Consider the following 22,258-nt stretch of genomic DNA (forward strand, 5'->3'; position numbering starts at 1 on the left):
CACCAAATGACTGACTGCCCGCCTTCTCTCTCACCCCACACTTTCCCTGGAGTTCTACAGAGGGGTGTACCCTAACCCCCATTCCTCACATAATCTCTCCAACATTGTCCTGTACAGGGCAAAGGTGGAACCTGTCAAAAAATTTCAGTAAAAATTTGTGTGTGTGTGTGCACGCGCACGTGCTATTTGGAGACTTACCCCACAAAGGTAACTGCAGAGTCTTGTTGTTGGTGTCCAGTCCAGCTGCCCCGGAGAGGGGGCAGGTGTGTATAGGGTTGGAGGGCAGGCGGGGGGCAGTGTTAGACGGGGTTTGGGGCGATGGGTGTTGGATGGGTTTGGGGGTGGGGGGCAGTGTTAGATGGGGTTGGGGGTGGGGAACGGAGTTGAAGGCGGGGCGGGGGCGAGGTGTTGCATGGGATTGGGGTGGGGGATGTGATGTACAGGGTTGGGGTGGGGCAGATGTAGCATGGGATTGGAGGCATAGGGATCGGTGTTGTGGTCGGGGGAGGTGTTGCATGGGGTTGGAGGTGGTGAAGCGGTGTTGGGAGCAGGAGGAGGTGTTGCACAGGGTTGGAGGCGGGGTGGTGGTGTTGGGAGCGGGGGTGGTATTGCACAGGTTTGGGGGTGGAGAGGCGTTGGGGCGGGGGGAGGTGTTGCATGAGGTTGGGGGCAGGGGGTCTGTGTTGGGGGTGGGGGGAGGTGTTGCATGGGGTTGGGGGTAGGGGAAGGGGGGACAATTTGCACAGGTTTGGGGCGGGCGGCGAACTTGCAGACGGGGGGGCAATGTTGCACAGTATTGGTCGGGGGGGGGTGTGGTGTTGCACAGGGTTGCGGGCGGGGCCTCATGCACTGTAAACTGCTGCAGTTTCCTGAACAGGGAGCAGACTTTAAAAACTCCGAGCCCCAGAAGAAAGGCATTTAATCGATTAATCGAATAATTGATTATCCAAACGAAATAGTGCCAGCCCATCACGTTCGGATAATCGAGGTCCCCTTGTACCTGCGAAAGTGAAGTTTACTCCCATAGACCAGGAACAGCAAGCAAAGAGGTTACAATATTAAGGGATACATGACCGTCTCAGTCTGAGATGTTGAAAGATGAGGAGATATGTACCTCTGAAGGAATATTGGCAGAAAAGGTACTAGTAACGGGAATTCACAGTGACACAAGAAGCGCTCAATTATGTAAGGTGAGGTTTGAGTGTACAGTGAAGAGTGGAAAAGTCATGGTAGGAGTATTGGACAAAGTCTCAGCTCCAGGAATAAAATTTGTCCTTACTAATGTTATAGCTGGTTTGTAGGTAGAAGTGCCGTCTACTGTGGTTGAAAAGCCAGTGGAAACTCAGGCAACTGAACTATTGCAGGACGCATATCCTGGGATTTTTCCTGACTGTGATAACAAGGTCACAAAGTCACCAGTTGAAACAGGAGAGATCAAAAAGTACAGATAAGAAAGATGAAGTGGAATTAGCAGAGACCCTGTTTGATCAGATGGTTGACAAAAACCAGGAGCAGATAGCTAACAAAGTAGAAATCTTTAGCTCAGATAAATTAACTGAGTTACAGCAGAAAGATGAAATTTAAAGCAATTGTATCAAAAGGCATACACAGAAAAAGAATTTGAATGTATCCCTGAATGCTATTATCTTAAAAATGATGTCTTAATGAGGAAATGGGGACCATATGCAGGCAGATGAGAAATGGACAGAATTTCATCAAGTGCATTGACAGTGGTTTATAGAACAGAAGTGTTGTGAGTGGTACATGAGCAACCAGTGGGTTTTGTTTAAGAGTGAGAAAAACTCAAGTAAAATACAAAAACATTTTTAATGGGTCTGGACTGCACAAGAATGTAGTTGAATTTTGCCAGATATGTCATACATGTCAAGTAATTGGAAAACCGCAGGCGGTACTAAAACCCGCACCTTTAATGTGCATTTGAAGAATCTTTTACAAGCATCTTAATTGATTGTGCAGGACCCCTATCTAAAACAATGAGTGGGAATCAGTATTTGTTAACTATAATGGATGTGTTGACTACATTTCCAAAGGCTTTTCCATTATGAAATATCACAGCTAAAAGAATTGTAGAGGGATTACTCAAATTTTTCACTAGATACGGACAACCCATAAAATACAATCAGATCAAGGGTCAAACTTTACATCAATATTATTGAAGGAAGTTATGAACAGCTTAGGAATAAAACAATTCATCTCTACTGCATACCACCTGGAATCTCTGGGAGCGCTAGAAAGGTGGCATCAGACATTAAAGACCATGTTGAGAGCTTATAGTCAAGACTATCCAGATGATTGGGATAAGGGAATCCCATTTTTACTTTCTGCCATCAGAAATGCATCAAATAAATCAACCAAATTCAATCCATTTAAATTAGTTTTTGGGCATGAAGTGAGAGGACTGCTAAAATTGATTAAAGAGAAATTAGTAAGTCAGATTTCAGAGACCGCATGTTTGGACTATGTGTCAAATTTTAGGGAACAATTAAATAGAGTGGGGAATTGGATAGACAGCATTTAAAAGTATCACAGCATACAATGAAACGGGAAGCAGACAAGAAGTCAAAAACTGGCAATTTTGCTATTGAGGATAAGGTGTTAGTGTTACTTTCAGTGATAGGTGAACCTTTAAAAGCAAGGTATAGTGAGTCTTATCAAGTTGAAAGAAAATTGATTGAGGTGAACTATATGATAAGGATTCTGGACCGAAATAAATCTCATATATTGTGTTATGTTGATATGCTCAAAAGGTATTTTGACAGGGAAGGAAAGGAGTTACAACACAGAATGAAGAACCAAGTTCAGAGAATTCTGAATTGGACATTCCACACACTAAATTGGTCAATAAGGAAGTTATCAAAAATTGGAATAAATTATTGAGTTACCTTACAGAGGAAAATTAAAATGACTTAAGAGTTATTACCATTGCATGGAGAGATGTGAAAATAAGCTGAGAAGTACTGACCTAATTATGCACAATGTAGAAAAAAAGGAGACGCTATTCCGATTAAGCAACATCCTTTTAGGCATAACCTTCTAAAGTAGGTACAGGTTCAAAAGGAGTTTGAACGCATGCTCCAAGACAACATAATCAAAATAAGTTACAGTGACTGCAGCTCATTTATAGTAATGGTGCCAAAACCAGATGGTACCCAACAGTTATGTTTGGACTGTTGCAAAGTCAATGCAGTTACCAAGACTGATGCATATCTGATTCCGCATTTGGATAACTGTTGAAAAGGTAGGACAAGGAACTTAGATTTCTAAGTTGGACTTGCTCAGAGGATATTGGCAGGTACCTTGGTCTGAAAGAGCAAAGACAATTTTGGCTTTCATAACGCCAAATGGACTGTATCAGTTTAAAGTTATGCTGTTTGGTATCAAAAATGCGGCAGCCACATTTCAGAGACTAACCAATAAGGTAATTGTCAGATTACCCAATTGTGTCATCTACAAAGCAACCTCGATTATCTGGCATTCAATTATCTGAACAACATCGCAAGGTCCTGATGTTTGGCTAAACTGGTTTATCCGGCATTCGATTATCCAAACATTCGATTTTCCAAATAAAATACTCCTCACCCGTGTCATTCATATAATTGAGGTTTTTCTGTATATCGATGACCTGGTGATTTTTAGTCACACATGGAAGGAACATTTGCAATGTTTACCAGAATAGTTCAATCAACTTCGGAACGTAGGCTTGGTGACAAGCCTGGCTAAAAGTGAATTTGCCAAAGCCGAAGTCACCTTCCTGAGCCATGTTATTGGACACGACAAATGGTCCCACAAAAACAAAGGTAATTGGGGAGTTTCCCTTCCCATCGACAAAAAGAGCAGTACTACAATTCCTGGGATTGAGTGGATTTTGTTGAAAATTCGTATCAAATTTTAGCTGTGTGGCTACTCCACTTCTGAATTGCTAAAGAATGCAAGAGGTTTCAATGGACGGCTGACTGTCAGAAGGCATTTGACAGCCTGGCAGCTTTGTTAACCACTGCCCCAGTATTAGTCACACCTAATTGCGCAAATCCCTTCAAGGTGGCTAATGATGCAAGTGATGTAGGTGTCGGTGCTGTGCTCTTGTAGGATGGCGACAGTTGAAACGGAGAGTTTGAGCTTGGTGTTGGTGTTACAACATCTTAATGTTTATGTTACCAGTAATGTATCTGAGGCAATCGTACACACTGATCATAACCCTATTGAGGTTTGTGGAGAAATTTAAGGACAAAAATGCAAGACTGTGTAGATGGAGCTTGTTGTTACAGCAGTTAAATTTGGAAATTGTGCACGTGGCAGGACGAGAAAACATGATTACCGAAGCATTGTCATGACTTGAATGAGAAATGGAGGCATTCAGTGACAGGAGCAAGACAGTTTGAAACAGAATGATGGATGTTTGTAATGTTATAATCAATGGAATGTGTATGTGTGTTGTAGTATACTGACAATTTAAGATTAAGAGGTTTTAAAATGAAATCATCATTGGATATTGATGGTTCATTTTTTAAGGGGGGAGATGTGATGCTGCTGCTCCTTTAACAAAGTTATGCTGTCCTTGGCTTTTTTTTTCACAGAGGCTGTAAAGGCAGCAATTCTGAAAAGTCTAGGTTTGAAGGGCTTTAGGGCCAATTTGATTATAGCTAACAGATTCTGCCTCAGACAAAAGTCTTTCAAGTTTTATAAAAATGCTTGTACAATGAAAGGGGAGGTACTGTTCTCTCAGCTCAGCTTTACTGTGGTTTGGTTTGGTTTTTAGCAGTCTGGCTGTTCACTGAAAGCAGTCAGTCAGTTTTGATGCTTCTGGTCCAAGAAACAGCTATCTGGAAGAAGGTGTTCTCTGCTGAAGCCCTCTGCCATCTCTTTCTCTCCTTTAAGACCTTGTGTTTGATTTTACCTTTTTTTCAAAGGGGTGTTTATGGGGATTGTTGGAATTTGGAACAGTATCATTAAGTTGGGATTGTCTGTTTGGTTTTTGGATCGGTTAAGTTATTCTATATTCCGTTTCCTTGTGTTTGTGTTTCATTCAGTAATTTTGCAAATAAACTATTTATTTAAAACTAAGTCATTGGGCCAACAGCATTACGTCTGGAGTATCCATTCTACACCTGCTTAAAACAACTGGCAAAGTTAAGGTCCAGGCTACTTTGTTGAAATGTTTTGAGGGGATCTGGCCTCATCCATAACAACTTTTACCATGCTAATTGCCTTTAGTTCTTAAGGTTTATAGTGAGATCAGTCAGCTCAGTTCCAGGACACCATTGCAGGAGCTACTCAGGGTAGTGCCCTAAACCCAATCATCTTCAACTGCTTCATCTTCAACCTTTACTCTATCATAAGTTCAGAAGTGATAATGTCCACTGATGACAATGAACAGCATTGTTCTCAATTCAATAGGTACTGAATTAATCAATGTCCAAAAGCAGCAGGAATAGGACAACAGTCAAGAAACCTGACACTAGCAATGATAAAGCAGGCCACTGAACTGGCACTAGTTTGCTCCCTCCGTTAGTAATGCTCAGTGGTAGCGATGTTTTCTCTACACAATGCGCTACAACAACTCACTAAAGCTCTTTAGACAGAACATTCTAAACTCATGACCACCACTGTCTAGAATAATAAGAGCAGCAGATACATGGCAACACCACCACTTGCAAGTTCCCTTCAAGCGACTCACCATCCTAACTTGGAAAGATATCACCATTTCTTCAGTTCACTGGGTCAAAGTCCTGGTAGTCACTTCCTAACAACATTGTAGGTATACCTACAATAAATAGTCTGCCTTGATTCAAGGATGCAGGTCACTATCAACTTCTAAAACGCAAATAGGCATAAATAAATGCTGCCTCAGTTAACATTATTAACAAATAAAATATAATTAAACGAGGTAATGCACAATCTATCAGAAATCATTTTTGATCGGTAAACTATCTTTGCCTGTTCTTCTTCCTTCAGATCAACTCATAAAATATCATGACCGACTGCTCATAAATAATTGTTGGGCAGATGTCAATGACAGTTCTTTCAGCTAACAGCCAAATATACAGACAGTAATCACCTTAAAAAGGAATGAATAACGGCAGTATTGAAACTTAATAACACCAAGCAATAACCAATGAAATTGTTGAGTCAACCACTCGCTGCAACTATCATGCAGATTCCTCATCTACGAAAAAACGAAACTGAATGGATTTTATCAGTATTGCTGATACTCTATCATAGGGCAAGGACCTATTTTAATATTTGAGACCCTATGATCTTACTGTATTTCTACTATGAAGCCACAGAACATCTGAGGTGCTTCTCTGCTGTATTTGTCTACAATGGGAGAACAGCAGGTTTTAGTTACCTCCTCCAAATAAAATATATTCCCTGGACCTGATTTGTATCAAAGTAAGAGTAGAGAATCAAACCCATTGTTCTAAAATAAAACCACAAAAAAAAGCTATTAGACTGAGTTTGTGCTTAAAGATGCTTTGTGAAGTCCCAAGATTATAAAATATACTACAGGACATTAAAACATGAGTAATTTTTTTGATCTACTGTATTCAGTAGTATGAATTGTTTTCTTGGCTATTAGAGATAATTTTAAATAAAAACAAATTTTATAACATTTGATTGAGGAAAGTAATTTTTATACCTGATTAAAAAGATCATCTTCACCTTCAGCCTTTCTGAAATGGACGTTATTGGACGTGCCAAACACTGGAGACAATAGGCCATACAATGGCTGTGACCTGATAATAAAATAATTCCACAATATAATGATTTTCCCCTCTAAAACTGAACATGTTCAATAACATAGATTGCAAAATAACTTATGAAAACATTTTCACTTACATTCCAAATGTATGTTTGAGGATATGCATAAGCTGAATTAGTTGAACAAAACAAATACTTTACATCTGATGTAATTAAAATTTTCTGTGAAAATTTATGTATGAAAACAGGCAGGTATTTTGTTGCATTGGGACGATTTCACAGACTTTTAAAAGTGATGAGTGCGACCCAGAAGACCCATACCCATTTTGAACCGATTCAATTCTTGCAAGCAGTGGAAGAGACAAGGCATGATTTACACAAAAGGAAGACCCAAATTCAGCAGGGTCACTTAAACTTAAAGCTGATTTCATACAGATATCATTTTGGTTGGTCCAAGGGCAATAACCTATTGTGACAGTCATAAATGCTCTTATGGACATATAGGTTCCTTTACAATCATGAGATAGAGTTTCTCTAAAAATCCCACTCTATAAACATAAAAAAGGCAAATGTTGTCAGTGAGAGATAAAGAAAATCTTTACTGAAGTGCTTTGACTGACATGCTATTTGGTATAAGGCAAAAATAAATTACTATTGTGTTCTTTGTTGACATTTTTACAGGGTTACTATTATGTCACTAAGCATGCTTGGCTGAGTTTCAAAGAGTTGGGTGTGTGTTGCTGGGAAAGCACAGCAGGTCAGGCAGCATCCGAGGAGCAGGAGAATTGACGTTTCTGGTATAAGCCCTTCATCGGGAATGATGCTTGTGGGTCGGGGCTGACACATAAATGGGAGGGCGGGTGAGGTTGGGGAGAGGTAGCTGTGAAAGCAATAGGTGAATGAAGGTGAGGGAGAAGGTGATAGGTCAGAGGAGGAGTGATAGGCAGGTCAGGAGGGGGTTGCCGAGTTGGAGGCTTGGGACTGGGATAATGTGGTGGGAGGGGAAATGAGGAAGCTGTTGAAATCCACATTTATCCGTGTGGTTGCAGGGTCCCAAGGCAGGGTATGAGGTATTCTTCCTCCAGACAGGTGGTGACGGTTTGGCATGGGGGAGTTGGAGGGGGAGTTGAAGTGTTCAGCCACGGGGCGATGGGGTTGGTTGGTGCAGGTGTCCCAGAGATGTTGTCTGAAACGATCCGCAAGAAGGCAGACACATGAACAGGCAGAGAATAGAGGGTTATGGATCATATGCAAACAGATGAGATTGGTTTAGAATGGTATCATTACCAGCTCAGACATAGTGAGCCAAAGGGCTTGTTCCTCTGTTGTACTATTCAATGTTCTATGAAATAGGTCGCGTGACCTTTTCTGAATTCTTTCTGACAACAAGCCTGATTATTAGAGAAGGCCCAGGTAGTTTTACTGGAAAGAATGTGGTCTGAAGTCACATGATACCAGGTTATCATCTAACAGCTTTATTTGAAATCACAAGCTTTCGCAAAACTGCGCCTCCGTCAAGAATGTATGAGTTATTCACAGCTGTAAACAATGACCAGAGCAGCTTTGCTTATGATGATAGACTCTTAGTCTCGAAATCACAGGAAGGTGTTTTGCTTATGATGACAGGCTCTTAGTCTCGAAATCACAGGAAGGTGTTGTTAATATCAACTTTCATAAATAGTTGCTCTTTAAACTGTCAATTAAATTTCAGAAATAATGAAGTCAAGAGAGCAATGTTGCTTAATTTAGGAACTATCTCGTTGATAAAGGAAAAGAAGGTGAGGATCAATATGGTCTGGATCCTCGAGAATGAATTGTCTACAATGCTTCTTATACATATACTTAAATGTCTGAAAAATTAAAACAGTGTCATGTGATTTGAATTTCTTTTTAAAGGTTATCGGTCTCTATGCGGATTGTAGCAACCACGTTGAAGTATGTATTATTGTATCATAAGGTGAAGAATGTCACCATTTCCAAAGTCCAGAATCATCATCAAACATTCTAAGATTATATCTGAAATGGCTATGTTGTGCATTGGAGCATAGCTAAATGGAGCTCCAGCATGGAGAAGTGGCTTAGTCACAGAAGTGATTAGGAGGAGGGATAATATATTTCTATGGGTGTGCAGGAGGCTGTCAAAGAATACCCCTGGAAGGTAACATTGTAGCTCATCTAGGATGCCAATTCCCAGAATTTGACTTCAAAGTCATTCACAGCAGTGGCAAAAAGGAGTTAATTACCTCAAATAGAGGTCAAGGTCAATGAATCTTGATAAAACATTTCTTAGTCTTCACACCACCAAACTCTGATCCTACTCACAATACACCATATTCTGCTACTTAATGCATCATACCATTATTCATCCATCAACCATGACTAGCATTCAGAACTCGTGACTAAAATTTACGTACTCCACCTTACCCTCGCACACTTTCCATGACACCCAGTTACCTCTCCCTGCCTTCACAAATCTCTACTTATTCAGATAAGCCAGGCACCACAAACAACGACAGTAAAACATACTCACAGACATTCTATTCTCTCTCCTGCAGGACAATGCTGCCACAATATTTGGGAGCATAGCCAAACTGCTGGGTGACAAGCATACCTCTGTACGCTGAGCCCAACTGCCGACAGAATCTGCAGAGTTTTATATCACTGAGAGCATTCAGGATGATAAATCGTCACTATGCCTTATGCCCATTCTCCACTTCTACCTTGTTTCATATTGCTGTTTAGACAGAGAAAATATATGAACAATTTGGCAATAGACCATCTGCTTAACACTCTGCACCTCCAATTACCTCCTACTGATTTTATGCTTCAAAATATCTATGAAGAGTCACCTGCCGAGTAACTGCACCCCTTGAGGATGGGAGACTGATAAATACCATGACTGGATGAAGAAACATGGTTGTGCAATCGGAAAATTACAGCCAGGAGGTCAGATACTGCAGAAACTGGAGAGATTTGTATATATTAATATCATATCAAGTACACAGTTAAGGGTAAACAGATGATGAGTATGAATAATTAGTTATACATATTAAAATAAGTTAGGGAAGGCTGTTGTGGCTCAGTGGTAGTGTCCATTCTACTAGGCCAGGAGGTCTGGGTTCAAATCTTCCCTGCCATGGAGCATGTCTGAATATATCTGAACAGTTCGATTAAAAATGTTGTGGTTCTGTTCGCCGAGCTGGGAATTTGTGTTGCAGACGTTTCGTCCCCTGTCTAGGTGACATCCTCAGTGCTTGGGAGCCTCCTGTGAAGCGGTTCTGTGATCTTTCCTCTGGCATTTGTAGTGGTTTGAATCTGCCGCTTCCAGTTGTCAGTTCCAGCTGTCTGTTGCAGTGGTCGGTATATTGAGTCCAGGTCGATGTGCTTATTGATTGAATCTGTGGATGAGTGCCATGCCTCTAAGAATTCCCTGGCTGTTCTCTGTTATAGGACTACTATTATAGGACAAGCCAAACTGGCCAGGTGTTAGGTTTGGAGGTAGATGAGCACTTTGGTGATAGTTACCACATTTCGGTTATGTTTCCTTTAGTGATGGAAAGGGATAGGTATATACCACTGGGCAAGAGTTATTGCTGGGGGAAAGGCAATTATGATGTGATTAGACAAGATTTAGGATGCATAGGATGGGGAAAGAAACTGCAGGGGATGAGCACAATTGAAATGTGGAGCTTATTCAAAGAACAACTACTGTGTGTCCTTGATAAGTATTGACCTGTCAGGTGGGGAGGAAGTGGTCGAGTGAGGGAGCCATTGTTTACTAAAGAAGCTGAATCTCTTGTCAAGAGATAGAAGAAGGCTTTTGATAGGATGCTTGTTATGTGAAGGCTCAGTTAGGGTGCTTGAGAGTTACAAGTTAGGGAAGACCTAAAGAGAGATTTAAGAAGAGGCAGAAGGGATGTGAGAAGTTGTTGGCAGGTAGGATAAAAGAAACCCTAAAGCTTTCTAGAGGTATATCAGGAATAAAAGAATGACAAGAGTAAGATTAGGGCCAATCAAGGGTAGTAGGGGCAAGTTGTGCATGGAGTCAAAGGAGATAGGGGAAGCGTTAAACGAATATTTTTCATCAGTATTCACACTGGAAAAAGACGATGTTGTCGAGGAGAATACTAAGATATTGGCTACTAGGCTAGACGGGATTGAGGTTCACAAGGAGGAGGTGTTAGCACTTCTGAAAAGAGTGAAAATAGATAAGTCCCTTGGGCCAGATAGGATTTATTCTAGGATTCTCTGGGAAGCCAGGGAGGAGATTGCAGGCCCTTTGGCTTTGATCTTTATGTTGTCATTGTCCACAGGAATCGTGCCAGAAGACTCAAGGGTAGCAAATGTTGTCCCCTTGTTCAAGAAGGGGAGTAGAGACAATCGGTAATTATAGACCAGTGAGCCTTACTTCGGTTGTGGGTAAAGTGTTGGAAAAGGTTATAAGAGATAGGATTTATAATCATCTAGAGAGGAATAAGTTGATTAGGTATAGTCAACACGGTTTTGTGAAGGATAGGTCATGCCTTACAAACATTATTGAGTTCTTTAAGATGATGACCAAACAGATGGATGAGGGTAAAGCAGTTGGTGTGGTGTATATGGATTTCAGTAAGGTGTTTGATAAGATTCCCCATGGTAGGCTATTGCACAAAATACGGAGGCATGGGATTGAGGGTGATTTTGTGTTTTGGATGAGAAATTGGCTAGCTGAAGGAAGATAGAGGATGGTGGTTGATATGAAATGTTCACCTGGAGTTAGATTACTAGTGGTGTACCCCAAGAATCAGTTTTGGGGCCACTGCTGTTTGTCATTGTTATAAATGACCTGGATGAGGGTATAGAAGGATGGGTTAGTAAATTTGCTGATAATACTAAGAGTGGTGGAGTTGTGAAAAGTGCAGAAGGATGTTGTAGGTTACAGAGGGACATAAATAAGCTGCAGAGCTGGGCTGAGAGGTGGCAAATGGAGTTTAATGCAGAAAAGTGTGAGGTGATTCACTTTGGAAGAGGTACAGGAATACAGAGTACTGGACTAATGATAAAATTCTTGGCAGTGTGGATGAGCAGAGAGATCTTGGTGTCAATGTGCATAGATTCCTGAAAGTTGCCACCCAGGTTGATAGGTTTGTTAAGAAGGTGAACGGTGTGCTAGCTTTTATTGGTAGAGGAATTGGTAGAGCCATGAGGTCATGTTGCAGCTGTACAAAACTCTGGTGTGGCTGCACTTGGAGCATTGGTGGAAGAAGAGGAGGAACATACTACAGCGAGACTTCAGAGAACTAGGAAGAAGGCTGAAAAGCAGGATGTCCAAGGTGGTTATCTCCGGTTTGCTTCCAGTTCCTCGGGCTAGTGTGGCCAGAAACAGGGAGATAATGGACTTGAACGTGTGGTTGGGGAACTGGTGCAGGAAGCAAGGATTCAAGTTCTTGAATCACTGGGGTATATTTTGTGGTAAACATAAATTCTACAAGAGAGACGGCTTGCACCTTAATAGGTTAGGGACCAGTATTCTGGCAGGCAGGTTTTCTACTGCAACACCGCTAGATTTAAACTAAGTAGTGGGGAGGAGGGGACAAGCTGAATGTTTAAAAAGGAAATTGAAGGGAAAGTTAGAACAAGAGAAGTCAAGAAAGACAACTGTATTAATGAGGCAGAAAACTCGGAAAGGCATCATGCTGTAAGGTTGAGTGAAATAAGGGTTGATGGGAAGGGTGAGAGCAGTAACAAATTAAAAATACTATACATGAATGCACGAAGCATTAGACATAAGATGGATGAGCTTGAGGCTCTTTTGGAAATTGGCAGATACGATATTGTGGGGATAACTGAGACGTGGCTTCAAGTGGACAGGGCCTGGCAAATGAATATTCAAGGATACACGTGTTATCGTAAGGACAGACTGACGGGCAGAGGGGGTGGGGTGGCCTTGCTAGTAAGGGATGATATTCAGTCCCTTGCGCGGGGGGACTTAGAGTCAGGAGATGTAGAGTCAGTGTGGATAGAGCTTCGAAATACCAAGGGTAAAAAGACCCTCTTGGGAGTCATCTACAGGCCCCCAAACAGTAGTCTGGATGTCGGATGTAAGTTAAATCAGGAGCTGAAATTGGCCTGTCGCAAAGATGTCACTACAGTTGTTATGGGGGATTTTAACATGCAGGTAGACTGGGAGAATCAGGATGGTATTGGGCCACAAGAAAGAGACTTTGTGGAGTGCCTCAGAGATGGATTCTTAGAGCAGCTGGTGCTGGAGCCGACCAGGGAGAAGGCAATTCTGGATCTGGTATTGTGTAACGAACCAGAATTGGTCAAAGACCTCGAAGTGAAGGAGCCATTGGGAAGTAGTGACCATAATACAATAAGCTTCAATCTGCAATTTGAGAGGGAGAGGGTACAGTTGGAAGTGACAGTACTTCTGTTGAATAAAGGGAATTATGGAGCTATGAGGGAGGAGCTGGCCAAAGTTCAATGGTGCAATACCTTAGCAGGGATGACCGTGGAGGAACAATGGCGGATATTTCTGTGTATAATGCAGAATTTGCAGGATCAGTTCATTCCTAAAAGGAAGAAAGATCCCAGGAGGAGGCATGGGCGGCCGTGGCTGACGAGGGAAGTAAAGAAACATAGAAAGTTAAAAGAGAAAAAGTATAACATAGCTAAGATAAGCGGGAAAACTGAGGACTGGGAAGCTTTTAAAGAGCAACAGAGGATTACTAAGAAGGAAATACGCAGAGGAAAAATGAGGTACGAAGGTAAACTAGCCAAGAATATTAAGGAGGATAGTAAAAGCTTTTTTAAGTATGTGCAAGGCAAAAAAATGGTTAGGACAAAAATTGGGCCCTTGAAGACAGAAACAGGGGAATATATTACTAGGAACAAAGAAATGGCAGAGGAATTAAATGGGTACTTCAGATCTGTGTTCACTTGGGAAGACACAAGCAATCTCCCTTAGGTAACAGTGGCTGAAGGACCTGAACTTAAGGGAATTTATATTTGCCAGGATTTGGTGTTGGAGAAGCTGTTAGGTCTGAAGGTTGATAAGTCTCCGGGGCCTGATGGTCTGCATCCCAGGGTACTGAAGGAGGTGGCTCGGGAAATCGTGGATGCGTTGGTGATTATTTTCCAGAGTTCAATAGATTCGGGGTCGGTTCCTGAGGATTGGAGGGTGGCAAATGTTATACCACTTTTTAAGAAGGGTGGGCGAGAGAAAGCAGGTAATTATAGACCAGTTAGTCTGACCTCAGTGGTGGGAAAGATGATGGAGTCTATTATAAAGGATGAAATTACTGCACATCTGGATAGTAGTAACAGGATAGGACAGAGTCAGCATGGATTTATGAAGGGGAAATCATGCTTGACTAATCTTCTTGAATTTTTTGAGGATGTAACTATGAAGTTGGACGAGGGAAATCCAGTAGATGTAGTGTACCTGGACTTGCAGAAAGCTTTTGATAAAGTCCCACACAGGAGGTTAGTGAGTAAAATTAGGGTGCATGGTATTGGGGGCAAAGTACGAGATTGGATTGAAAATTGGTTGGCTAATAGGAAACAAAGGGTAGAGATAAACGGCTCCATTTCGGAATAGCAGGCAGTGACCAGTGGGGTACCGCAGGGATCCGTGCTGGGACCACAGCTTTTTACAATATATGTTAATGATATAGAAGATGGTATCAGCAATAACATTAGCAAATTTGCTGATGATACAAAGCTGTGTGGCAGGGTGAAAAGTGATGAGGATGTTAGGAGATTACAGGGTGACCTGGACAAGTTAGGTGAGTGGGCAGATGCATGGCAGATGCAGTTTAATGTGGATAAATGTATGGTTATCCACTTTGGTAGCAAGAACAGGAAGGCAGACTACTACCTCAATGGAATCAATTTATGTAAAGGGGCAGTACAGAGGGATCTGGGTGTTCTTGTACACCAGTCAATGAAGGCAAGCATGCAGGTGCAGCAGGTAGTGAAGAAGGCTAATAGCATGCTGGCCTTCATAACAAGAGGAATTGAGTATAGAAGCAAAGAGGTGCTTCTGCAGCTGTACAGGGCCCTGGTGAGACCACACCTGGAGTACTGTGTGCAGTTCTGGTCTCCAAATTTGAGAAAAGACATTCTGGCTATTGAGGGAGTGCAGCGTAGGTTCACGAGGTCAATTCCTGGAATGGCAGGATTACCTTACACTGAAAGACTGAAGCGACTGGGCTTGTACACCCTTGAGTTTCGAAGATTGAGAGGGGATCTGATTGAGACGTATAAGATTATGAAAGGATCGGACACTCTGGCAGTAGGAAACATATTTCCACTGATGGGTGAGTGCCGAACCAGAGGACACAGCTTAAAAATACGGGGTAGACCATTTAGGACAGAGCTCAGGAGAAACTTCTTCACCCAGAGAGTGGTGGCTGTGTGGAATGCTCTGCCACAGGGGGCAGTGGAGGCCCACTCTCTGGATTCATTTAAGAAGGAGTTGGATAGAGCTCTCAAAGATAGTGGAATCAAGGGTTATGGAGATAAGGCAGGAACAGGATACTGATTAGGAATGATCAGCCATGATTATATTGAATGGCGGTGCAGGCTCGAAGGGCTGAATGGCCTACTCCTGCACCTATTGTCTATTGTCTATTGTCATTACATACAGTTCTGGTGACCACATTATAGGAAAGAGGTGGAAGCTTTGGAAAGGGTTCAGAGGAGATTTACTAGGATGTTGCCTGGTATGGAGGGAAGGTCAAATGAGGAAAAGCTGAGGGACTTGAGGCTGTTTTTGTTAGAGAGAAGGTTGAGAGGTGACTTGAGACATATAAGATAATCGGAGGGTTGGATAGGGTGGACAGTGAGAGCCATTTTCCTCAGATGGCGATGGCTAGCACGAGGGGACATAGCTTTAAATTGAGGGGGATGATAGATAAAAGACAGACTTCAGAGGTAGTTTCTTTACTCAGAGAGTTGTAGGTGCTTGGAATGCACTGCATGCAACAGTCTTAGACTCACCAACATTAAGAGCATTTAAATGGTCATCAGATAAACATATGGATGAAAATGGAATAGCGTAGGATAAATAGGGTGTAGGACCATTCGGCGCAGCCACTTGGGCGTGGCCAGTTCAGCGCGGGCTGTTTTGCCGCAGACCCATTTAGCCGCAGAGCTGTTTCGGCGCAGCTCATATTGATTTCAGGATTAGTTACCAAGTTTCTATTTTTTCTCTTTAACATTTTTACCAAAGAGGATAAACATTACTTTTATTTTTATTGTTTTCATTAATGTTTTTAACTAAGCCTGAAAAGGAATCAACTTTTATTTTTATTGCTTTCAGTAATGCGTTTAACTAAGCCAAAAGGAATCAACTTTTATTTTTATTGCTTTCATTAATGTGTCTAACTAAGCCTGAAAAGGAATCAACTTTTATTTTCACTGCTTTCATTAATCCTGAAATCAATATGAGCTGCGCCGAAACAGCTCTGCGGCTAAACGGGCCTGCGCCGAACTAGCCGCACCGAAACGCTCACGCTAAAGTGGCTGAGCCAAATGGTCCCATTCCGGGATAAATATGCTTCAGATTGGTTCCACAAGTTGGCACAACATCAAGGGCTGAAGGACCTGTACTGTGCTGTAATGTTCTATAGGGTATGTTCTAGTCTGACAGAACACTACAATGGCTGATCCTTAAGTAGGAGATGTTTGAACTACTGGCTGGATGCTTTTCAACTAGAGTGAAAGGCAGAGTGAAAAAGCCATGGCTTCGAGGGTGACAAGGGTGATACAAAAGATGGTGAAACAAAATAAAGGATATATTATGTATGTAAAATTAATGTTGCAAGAAAAAAATGCCAAATATAATAAGTTGAAAGGGAAAGTAAAAAGGAAATCAATGTTGGCAAGAAAATTATGAGAACAGAATGAGAACAGTTACCATAAAAGCTAATCCAAAGTCTACCAGCAAGTAAACAGTAAATGAATGAAAAGAGATGGGCTGTGTCCTATTCAGGATGGAGAGGGAATATATACTGAGACATACAGGGTATGACTAGATTACTTGATGATTTTTTATAGTGGTATTTGCTAAGGAAGAGAATATTGAGAAACATCAGTAGAAGGGAAGATGATGGAGGTAATAGAAAGTGTGAAAATTGTGAGAAAAAAATATGTTGAAAGGTTGGCATTGTCTTGGCTGGATAAATAGTTTGGTCTGGATGACTTACATTCCAGGTCAATGAAGGGAGTAGAATTGGAGATAGCAGAAGGGTTTGATATAAGCTGAAGTGCCAGAGAAATGGACAGCGTCAAATGTAACACTCTCATTCAAGAAAGGCTATAGGGTTATCCTTGCTAACTACAGGTTATTCAATTGTGAAAAAGGTTTTCCTCAAAAAAGAAACAAAATGTCTTCATGTTATTGGAGATATTTGAATTAATTATGCAGAACAGCATAAACTTGTATAAGACAGAATAACCTTGAATTATTTAGTTAACTAATGTAAACGGTTGAGGAAGGGAAGGCATTAATCATGTCTATATGAATCTTACAAAAGCCTAACCGTAAACTACTACTCTAAAGATTAGTTAACAAAACAGAAAAAATGGCTAAAGGGCAAAAAGATCAAGTTCTAGTCAATGGTTGTTTTTTTTCATATTGGAGGTTAGTAGACAATGATGTTTTCCAAGGGTCAATATTTTTCCTGATACAAACAGATGTTTTGTATACAAGAATACAGGGGTCAAAGCTTGTGAGCAAACAATGAAGATGATACAAACCTGCTTGGAGACATACCTAGATGGTTGTGGTTGTTGGAGTTCAATCATCTCAGCTCTAGAGCATCTCTGCAGTAGTTCCTCAGGGTTGTTTTTTTTTAATCAACTTGTTCAAAGATATTATCACAAACCTTTGGAGCAAGTAGGACTTGGACCCATGCCTCTCAGCACAGGGGTGTTCAGGATAATATCCTAGGCCCAACTATTTTCAGCTGCTTTCCTCCATCATAAGGTCAAAAGTAGGAATGTTCATTGATAATTGGATAAGGATTAGCACTATTCATGACTCTTGAAGTAGTCTACATCCAAATAGAGCAAGACCTGGATAATAATCAGACTTGGGCTGACAAGGGATGGGGTGGTGTTGGGTGCAGTCAGGATCTAGTGGTATTGTTGCTGGACTGTTAATTCAGAGAGACAGATAACGTTTTGGGGATCTGGGTTTGAATCCTACCATGACAGATGGAGGAATTTGAATTCAATAGAAAAAATTGGAATTTTTTCAGACCCACGGCAATGTTGTTGACTCTTAACTCTCCTGTGGGGAATTAGGAGTGGGCAATAAATCCTGGCCCAGCCTGCGGTGCTGTTATTCCTATGAGTGAATTTTTAAAAATGGCAAGTAACAATTCACACCATGAGTGCCAGGCAATGACAGGAAAGAATCTAATCATTCCCTCTTGACATTCAATGTCATTATCATTGCTGAATCCCCACTATCAACTTCCCGCAAATTACTGGTGAACAGAGACTGTCTTTTTTAACTTGCGAGTGTTGTGGCTAGTCTGGAATTTATTGCTCATACTTGAATATCCAGAGGGAATTAAGGGTCAACCACTTTGCTGTGGTTCTAGTGTCACTTTTAAACTAGAACAAATAAAGGTGGCAGATTTACTTCTCTAAAGGACATTAGTAAACCAGATTTGTTTTACGATAGTTGACAAAAGTTACATGTTCATAATTAGGCTAGTTTTTAATTTCAGATTTTACTGAATTTAAATTTCACCATTTCCCATGGTAGAATTTGTCCCAACATCTCCAGAACATCAGTTTGGGATTCTGGATTACTAATCCAGCAACATTATCATGACTCCACAGTTGCCCACAAAGGATTAGTAATATAAATACAGTGGCTATAAGAGCTGGTCAGAGGCTAGAAATACTGTAGAAAGTAATGCACCTCTTTATGCCTCAAAGCCAATTTTCCAAAAGATTGGTAGGATTGTTAAGGTGCTGACCCATGGAAGAAACAATGGCACCAAGCAGCATATCTCTGAGGATTCAAATTCTCACCATGCCAAATTCTGTGGTGAAAGCACAAGACACAAAGTGCTCAGGCACACACCTTCTTGACTACGTCACCATCTAAGTAAGGAACCACAAGAATATTCATATCATTTGTGCCATGACATGAGCTAGTGACAGCTGGACAATGTATCACCTAATCCATACGGCTATCTCCACCAACCTGGTCCAAAATCAGCAGAAATTGTAGAAGCATTGCAGTAGGAAGACCAGTGTCAATGAACTCAAGACTCTGTGAATAAACAGCACATTATATAGCTCCTAATCTGTCATCATCTCAGCACAACCCAGCCCAAAAGGTAATTTAAAAGGTTATTTGACAGTGGAGAACCAATAAAAACACCTGCACAGATAAAATCCCTGCCAAAATACAAAATAATTTTGAAGTGGAAACAAGTAAAGAAGTGCCATTCAATCAATGCTGTTTTCCATCCTCCTTGCTGTAACACTCCACTGCTATCTCTATACTGTCTGCGGAACAGAGTTAATCGAAGTTTTAGCCAGGAACTAATCTAACTCATTCAACGTTACCTCCAACATCTGTCTTCAAACTGCAGTATGCAGACATCATTTGTGTTCAGAGGCCAAGCTCCAAACTACTGCCAATGCATTCATAACGGGTATGAGAGAATGCCTGTCTGGCTGAACATCTGAAGGCAATGGCTGTCTACCAGCCTGCTCCTCATGCGAGATAGATTTTACATCTTGGATGCTTCCTTTCAGCAAAGCCTGGCATTGACAGTGGCTCTTCACAGCACCTTTACTGTGCCAATGCAGCATTCAACCATCTGAATAAAAGAATTTGATTAAATAGACTGACACCACAACTCATCAGGTTCAGAATGAGGGAAAGGGGAAGAAAATGGGTCTGGAGTGGGGGGAAAGTGGGCTGGTTCCAGGGAAGGAAGGGCAGATTGGGTCTGGAACAAGGGAAGGGAAGATTAGGGATAGAGTTAGGAGAGGGAGGTGTTGGGTCCTCTGGGGAAAGGCAAGAGCAAGATCAGAGTCTGGGAGGGTAAGTGGTCTGGGAGATGTGTAATTGAAGGAGTCAGTTTGCTAGTTTACTCAAATGTATTTACTCCAAACTCTCCAATTTAAATGGGGACTGTCAGTGAGTTCTAGCAAAGAGAAATTACCCAACAGAATATTCAATTTCTCCTGCAATTCATTCATAGTCTGTGACATTGGGGATTACTCAGGGCCTTCATGTTCATCTTCCATCCAGACTAGAATAATGACTGTCTGGTCATTGGAAAAATTAGACCATTTGTATTTATTTTAATTTGTCCCTGGAATTTAGTGTTGTTAGCAAGGAAATTTATTGTTCATCACTATCTAACTAGAATTTGCAAGTGATGTTCAGCTCATTATTTGAAAATTGCCGTTTGTTTTGACACAGGTGCACCCTTTGTGCTATTAGGCAGGGAATTCCAGGATTTGGCCCTAAAGACAAGTTCTTTGCTTGGCTTAACTCTGTAAATGCTACATGACTTGTTCAGTTTTCTTTTGTTTATTTTTTAGTAGTTTGACACAAAGTGAAAAATGGAAGTCACCATAGTCCCGGTATATCAAAAATTGCTCTTTCCTCAGAGAAAGAGTTTAACCTGAGGACCACATGCATCAGCTGAGGGATGAGGTTGCGAAGACAGGATCTTCATGGTGATCTCAGCCAGTCCAGAAAGTGAATTTGGGCTGTTTCCATTGCATTAAAAGCCAGTCATCCAGCCAAATTAGCTTACTGGAAGGTTTACTCGGTCATTTCAAATGGTTAAAAATCAGACACCATGTTATAGTCCAACGGGTTTATTTGGAAGTACTAACTTTTGGAGCCCTGCTTCTTCATCAGGTTTGTTTAAAAATTATTTCAGTTGCATGACACTGTGATCTTTTGCTATAAATTCTGTGTCTTATGATCCTACTCCACAGCTACCTGATGAAGGAGCAGCGCTCCGAAAGCTAGTACTTTCAAATAAATCTGTTGGACTATAACCTGGTGTTGTGTGATTTTTAACTTTGTCCACCTCAGTTCAACACCTGTACCTCCACACTATTTCAAATGGTGGCTAAGTGTCACCACATTGTTGTGCATCTGAAGTCACATGTCAACCAGAATGTGGAATGACAGCAAATTTCCTTCCTTAAATAACATGAGTAAACTAGAATGCCTTATCAGCTAACCATCCAATTTTATGGTCACCATTTCAGATGCTAGCATTTTATTCCAGTTTATATAATCAATCCAATTTAAAATTCTGAACTGAATGATGGGATACTTCTTACCTAACAATACATTTCCTCATTGGAATGTTGTATGCTCCTAATACATTAATAAGCAACTTGACATCTCCATCAGACAAGGTCTGGGCAGGTATTTTTTTTCTCTCCTTACGCAGTGGTTTCAATGTTTTTCGAGGTGCAATCATGTTTAACATGGCAAGACTTATTTGGCTTTGACACAAAAATAACATATTGTAATAGGTTTCAACATCTTGTTTTGATGATGTTCAATTCTAACAAGTAAAAGTGTATACAGTAAACTTTATTTAACTTTCTTAAACTTTCATTCTAAAACATAAGCAATTACAGTGAAACCAATTTCAAAGAATTCTGGCATGAAAACCTAATTTTTAACAAGCATATGGTTTGAAATAACAGCACAGAGGCTGGTATCCTCTCACCAAGTCACCCATTATTTACATGTGCCAGTACATGTTACTGGTTATAGTTACCAGTCAACTCAGAGTCAGTCCCTGAAGTCAGGAGGCTCTCTGAATCCCCTGTTTATTTGTTTATTTTTATTTTTATTTTATTTTAGTCAGATGGACAGCTTGGAGAAGCTGACACAGTTTTCCAGGAGGAGGGAAGGTTAAGGGGTGGTTTGATTTTTTTCGTTCTTTAATATGCCAATGTAACCCAATCAAGGATCTCATAGTCAATGAGACCCAACTGGTTCCACTGACTACATCCCTCCCTTCCTAAGTCTGGGGTGTAGGGCTGATTTTGTCTGGCAGCTCCTCCTGGGAAGTTTTCGCCGCAGGTCTAGTTCCGCTCATTTGGACTCTGGCATGGGCAGCATGTACTGGACTGTAGCTTGTCTCTTGCATCTGGAGTATCACAGGACAGTTTCTGCCTCTTCTTCTGGCAGTAATGTAGTGAAGCTGTATCCATCTCAGCTCTGAGGTGTCCTTGATGCCAGACAGAGGGGGAGAACCCATGGTTTCTGACAGGCTTCCTGGTTTTTTTGAGGTGGCAGTTATGTTTTGCTCCTGCCCCATTTGCGATGTAACACTTTTCAGGTAATTCATATGTTTGTTCAGGACCGCCTCACCGGCCTGAACTTTGCATGTCATGGGACCTGACCTTATGACAACCTTCTCTCATACACATGCAGTACCATTTTCGTGGTTCTGGCATCAAATTTTATCTCCTGAAGTAAACTGTCTTTTTCACTTCAAGGAAGCATGTGGCTGGCATTTCCATTCTTGCTGCT

At 41.2% G+C, this 22,258-nt stretch overlaps 1 protein-coding gene across 1 annotated transcript in view; it reads right to left on the bottom strand.

Annotated features, from left to right (window-relative positions):
* Positions 1-22,258, bottom strand: part of LOC148145982 (coiled-coil and C2 domain-containing protein 2A-like) — a 73,999-nt gene that overhangs the window by 10,719 nt on the left and 41,022 nt on the right. Inside the window, exon 9 of the mRNA XM_087999269.1 lies at positions 21,049-21,216. Within this exon, the coding sequence (XP_087855395.1) occupies positions 21,049-21,216 (168 nt within the window). The remainder of the gene's footprint in view (positions 1-21,048; positions 21,217-22,258) is intronic.

The sequence above is a fragment of the Chiloscyllium plagiosum genome, unplaced genomic scaffold (genome assembly GCF_037043375.1).
Source record: "Chiloscyllium plagiosum isolate Xiang-an unplaced genomic scaffold, Cpla_swu_hap1 HiC_scaffold_22, whole genome shotgun sequence".
NCBI classification, from domain to species: domain Eukaryota; kingdom Metazoa; phylum Chordata; class Chondrichthyes; order Orectolobiformes; family Hemiscylliidae; genus Chiloscyllium; species Chiloscyllium plagiosum.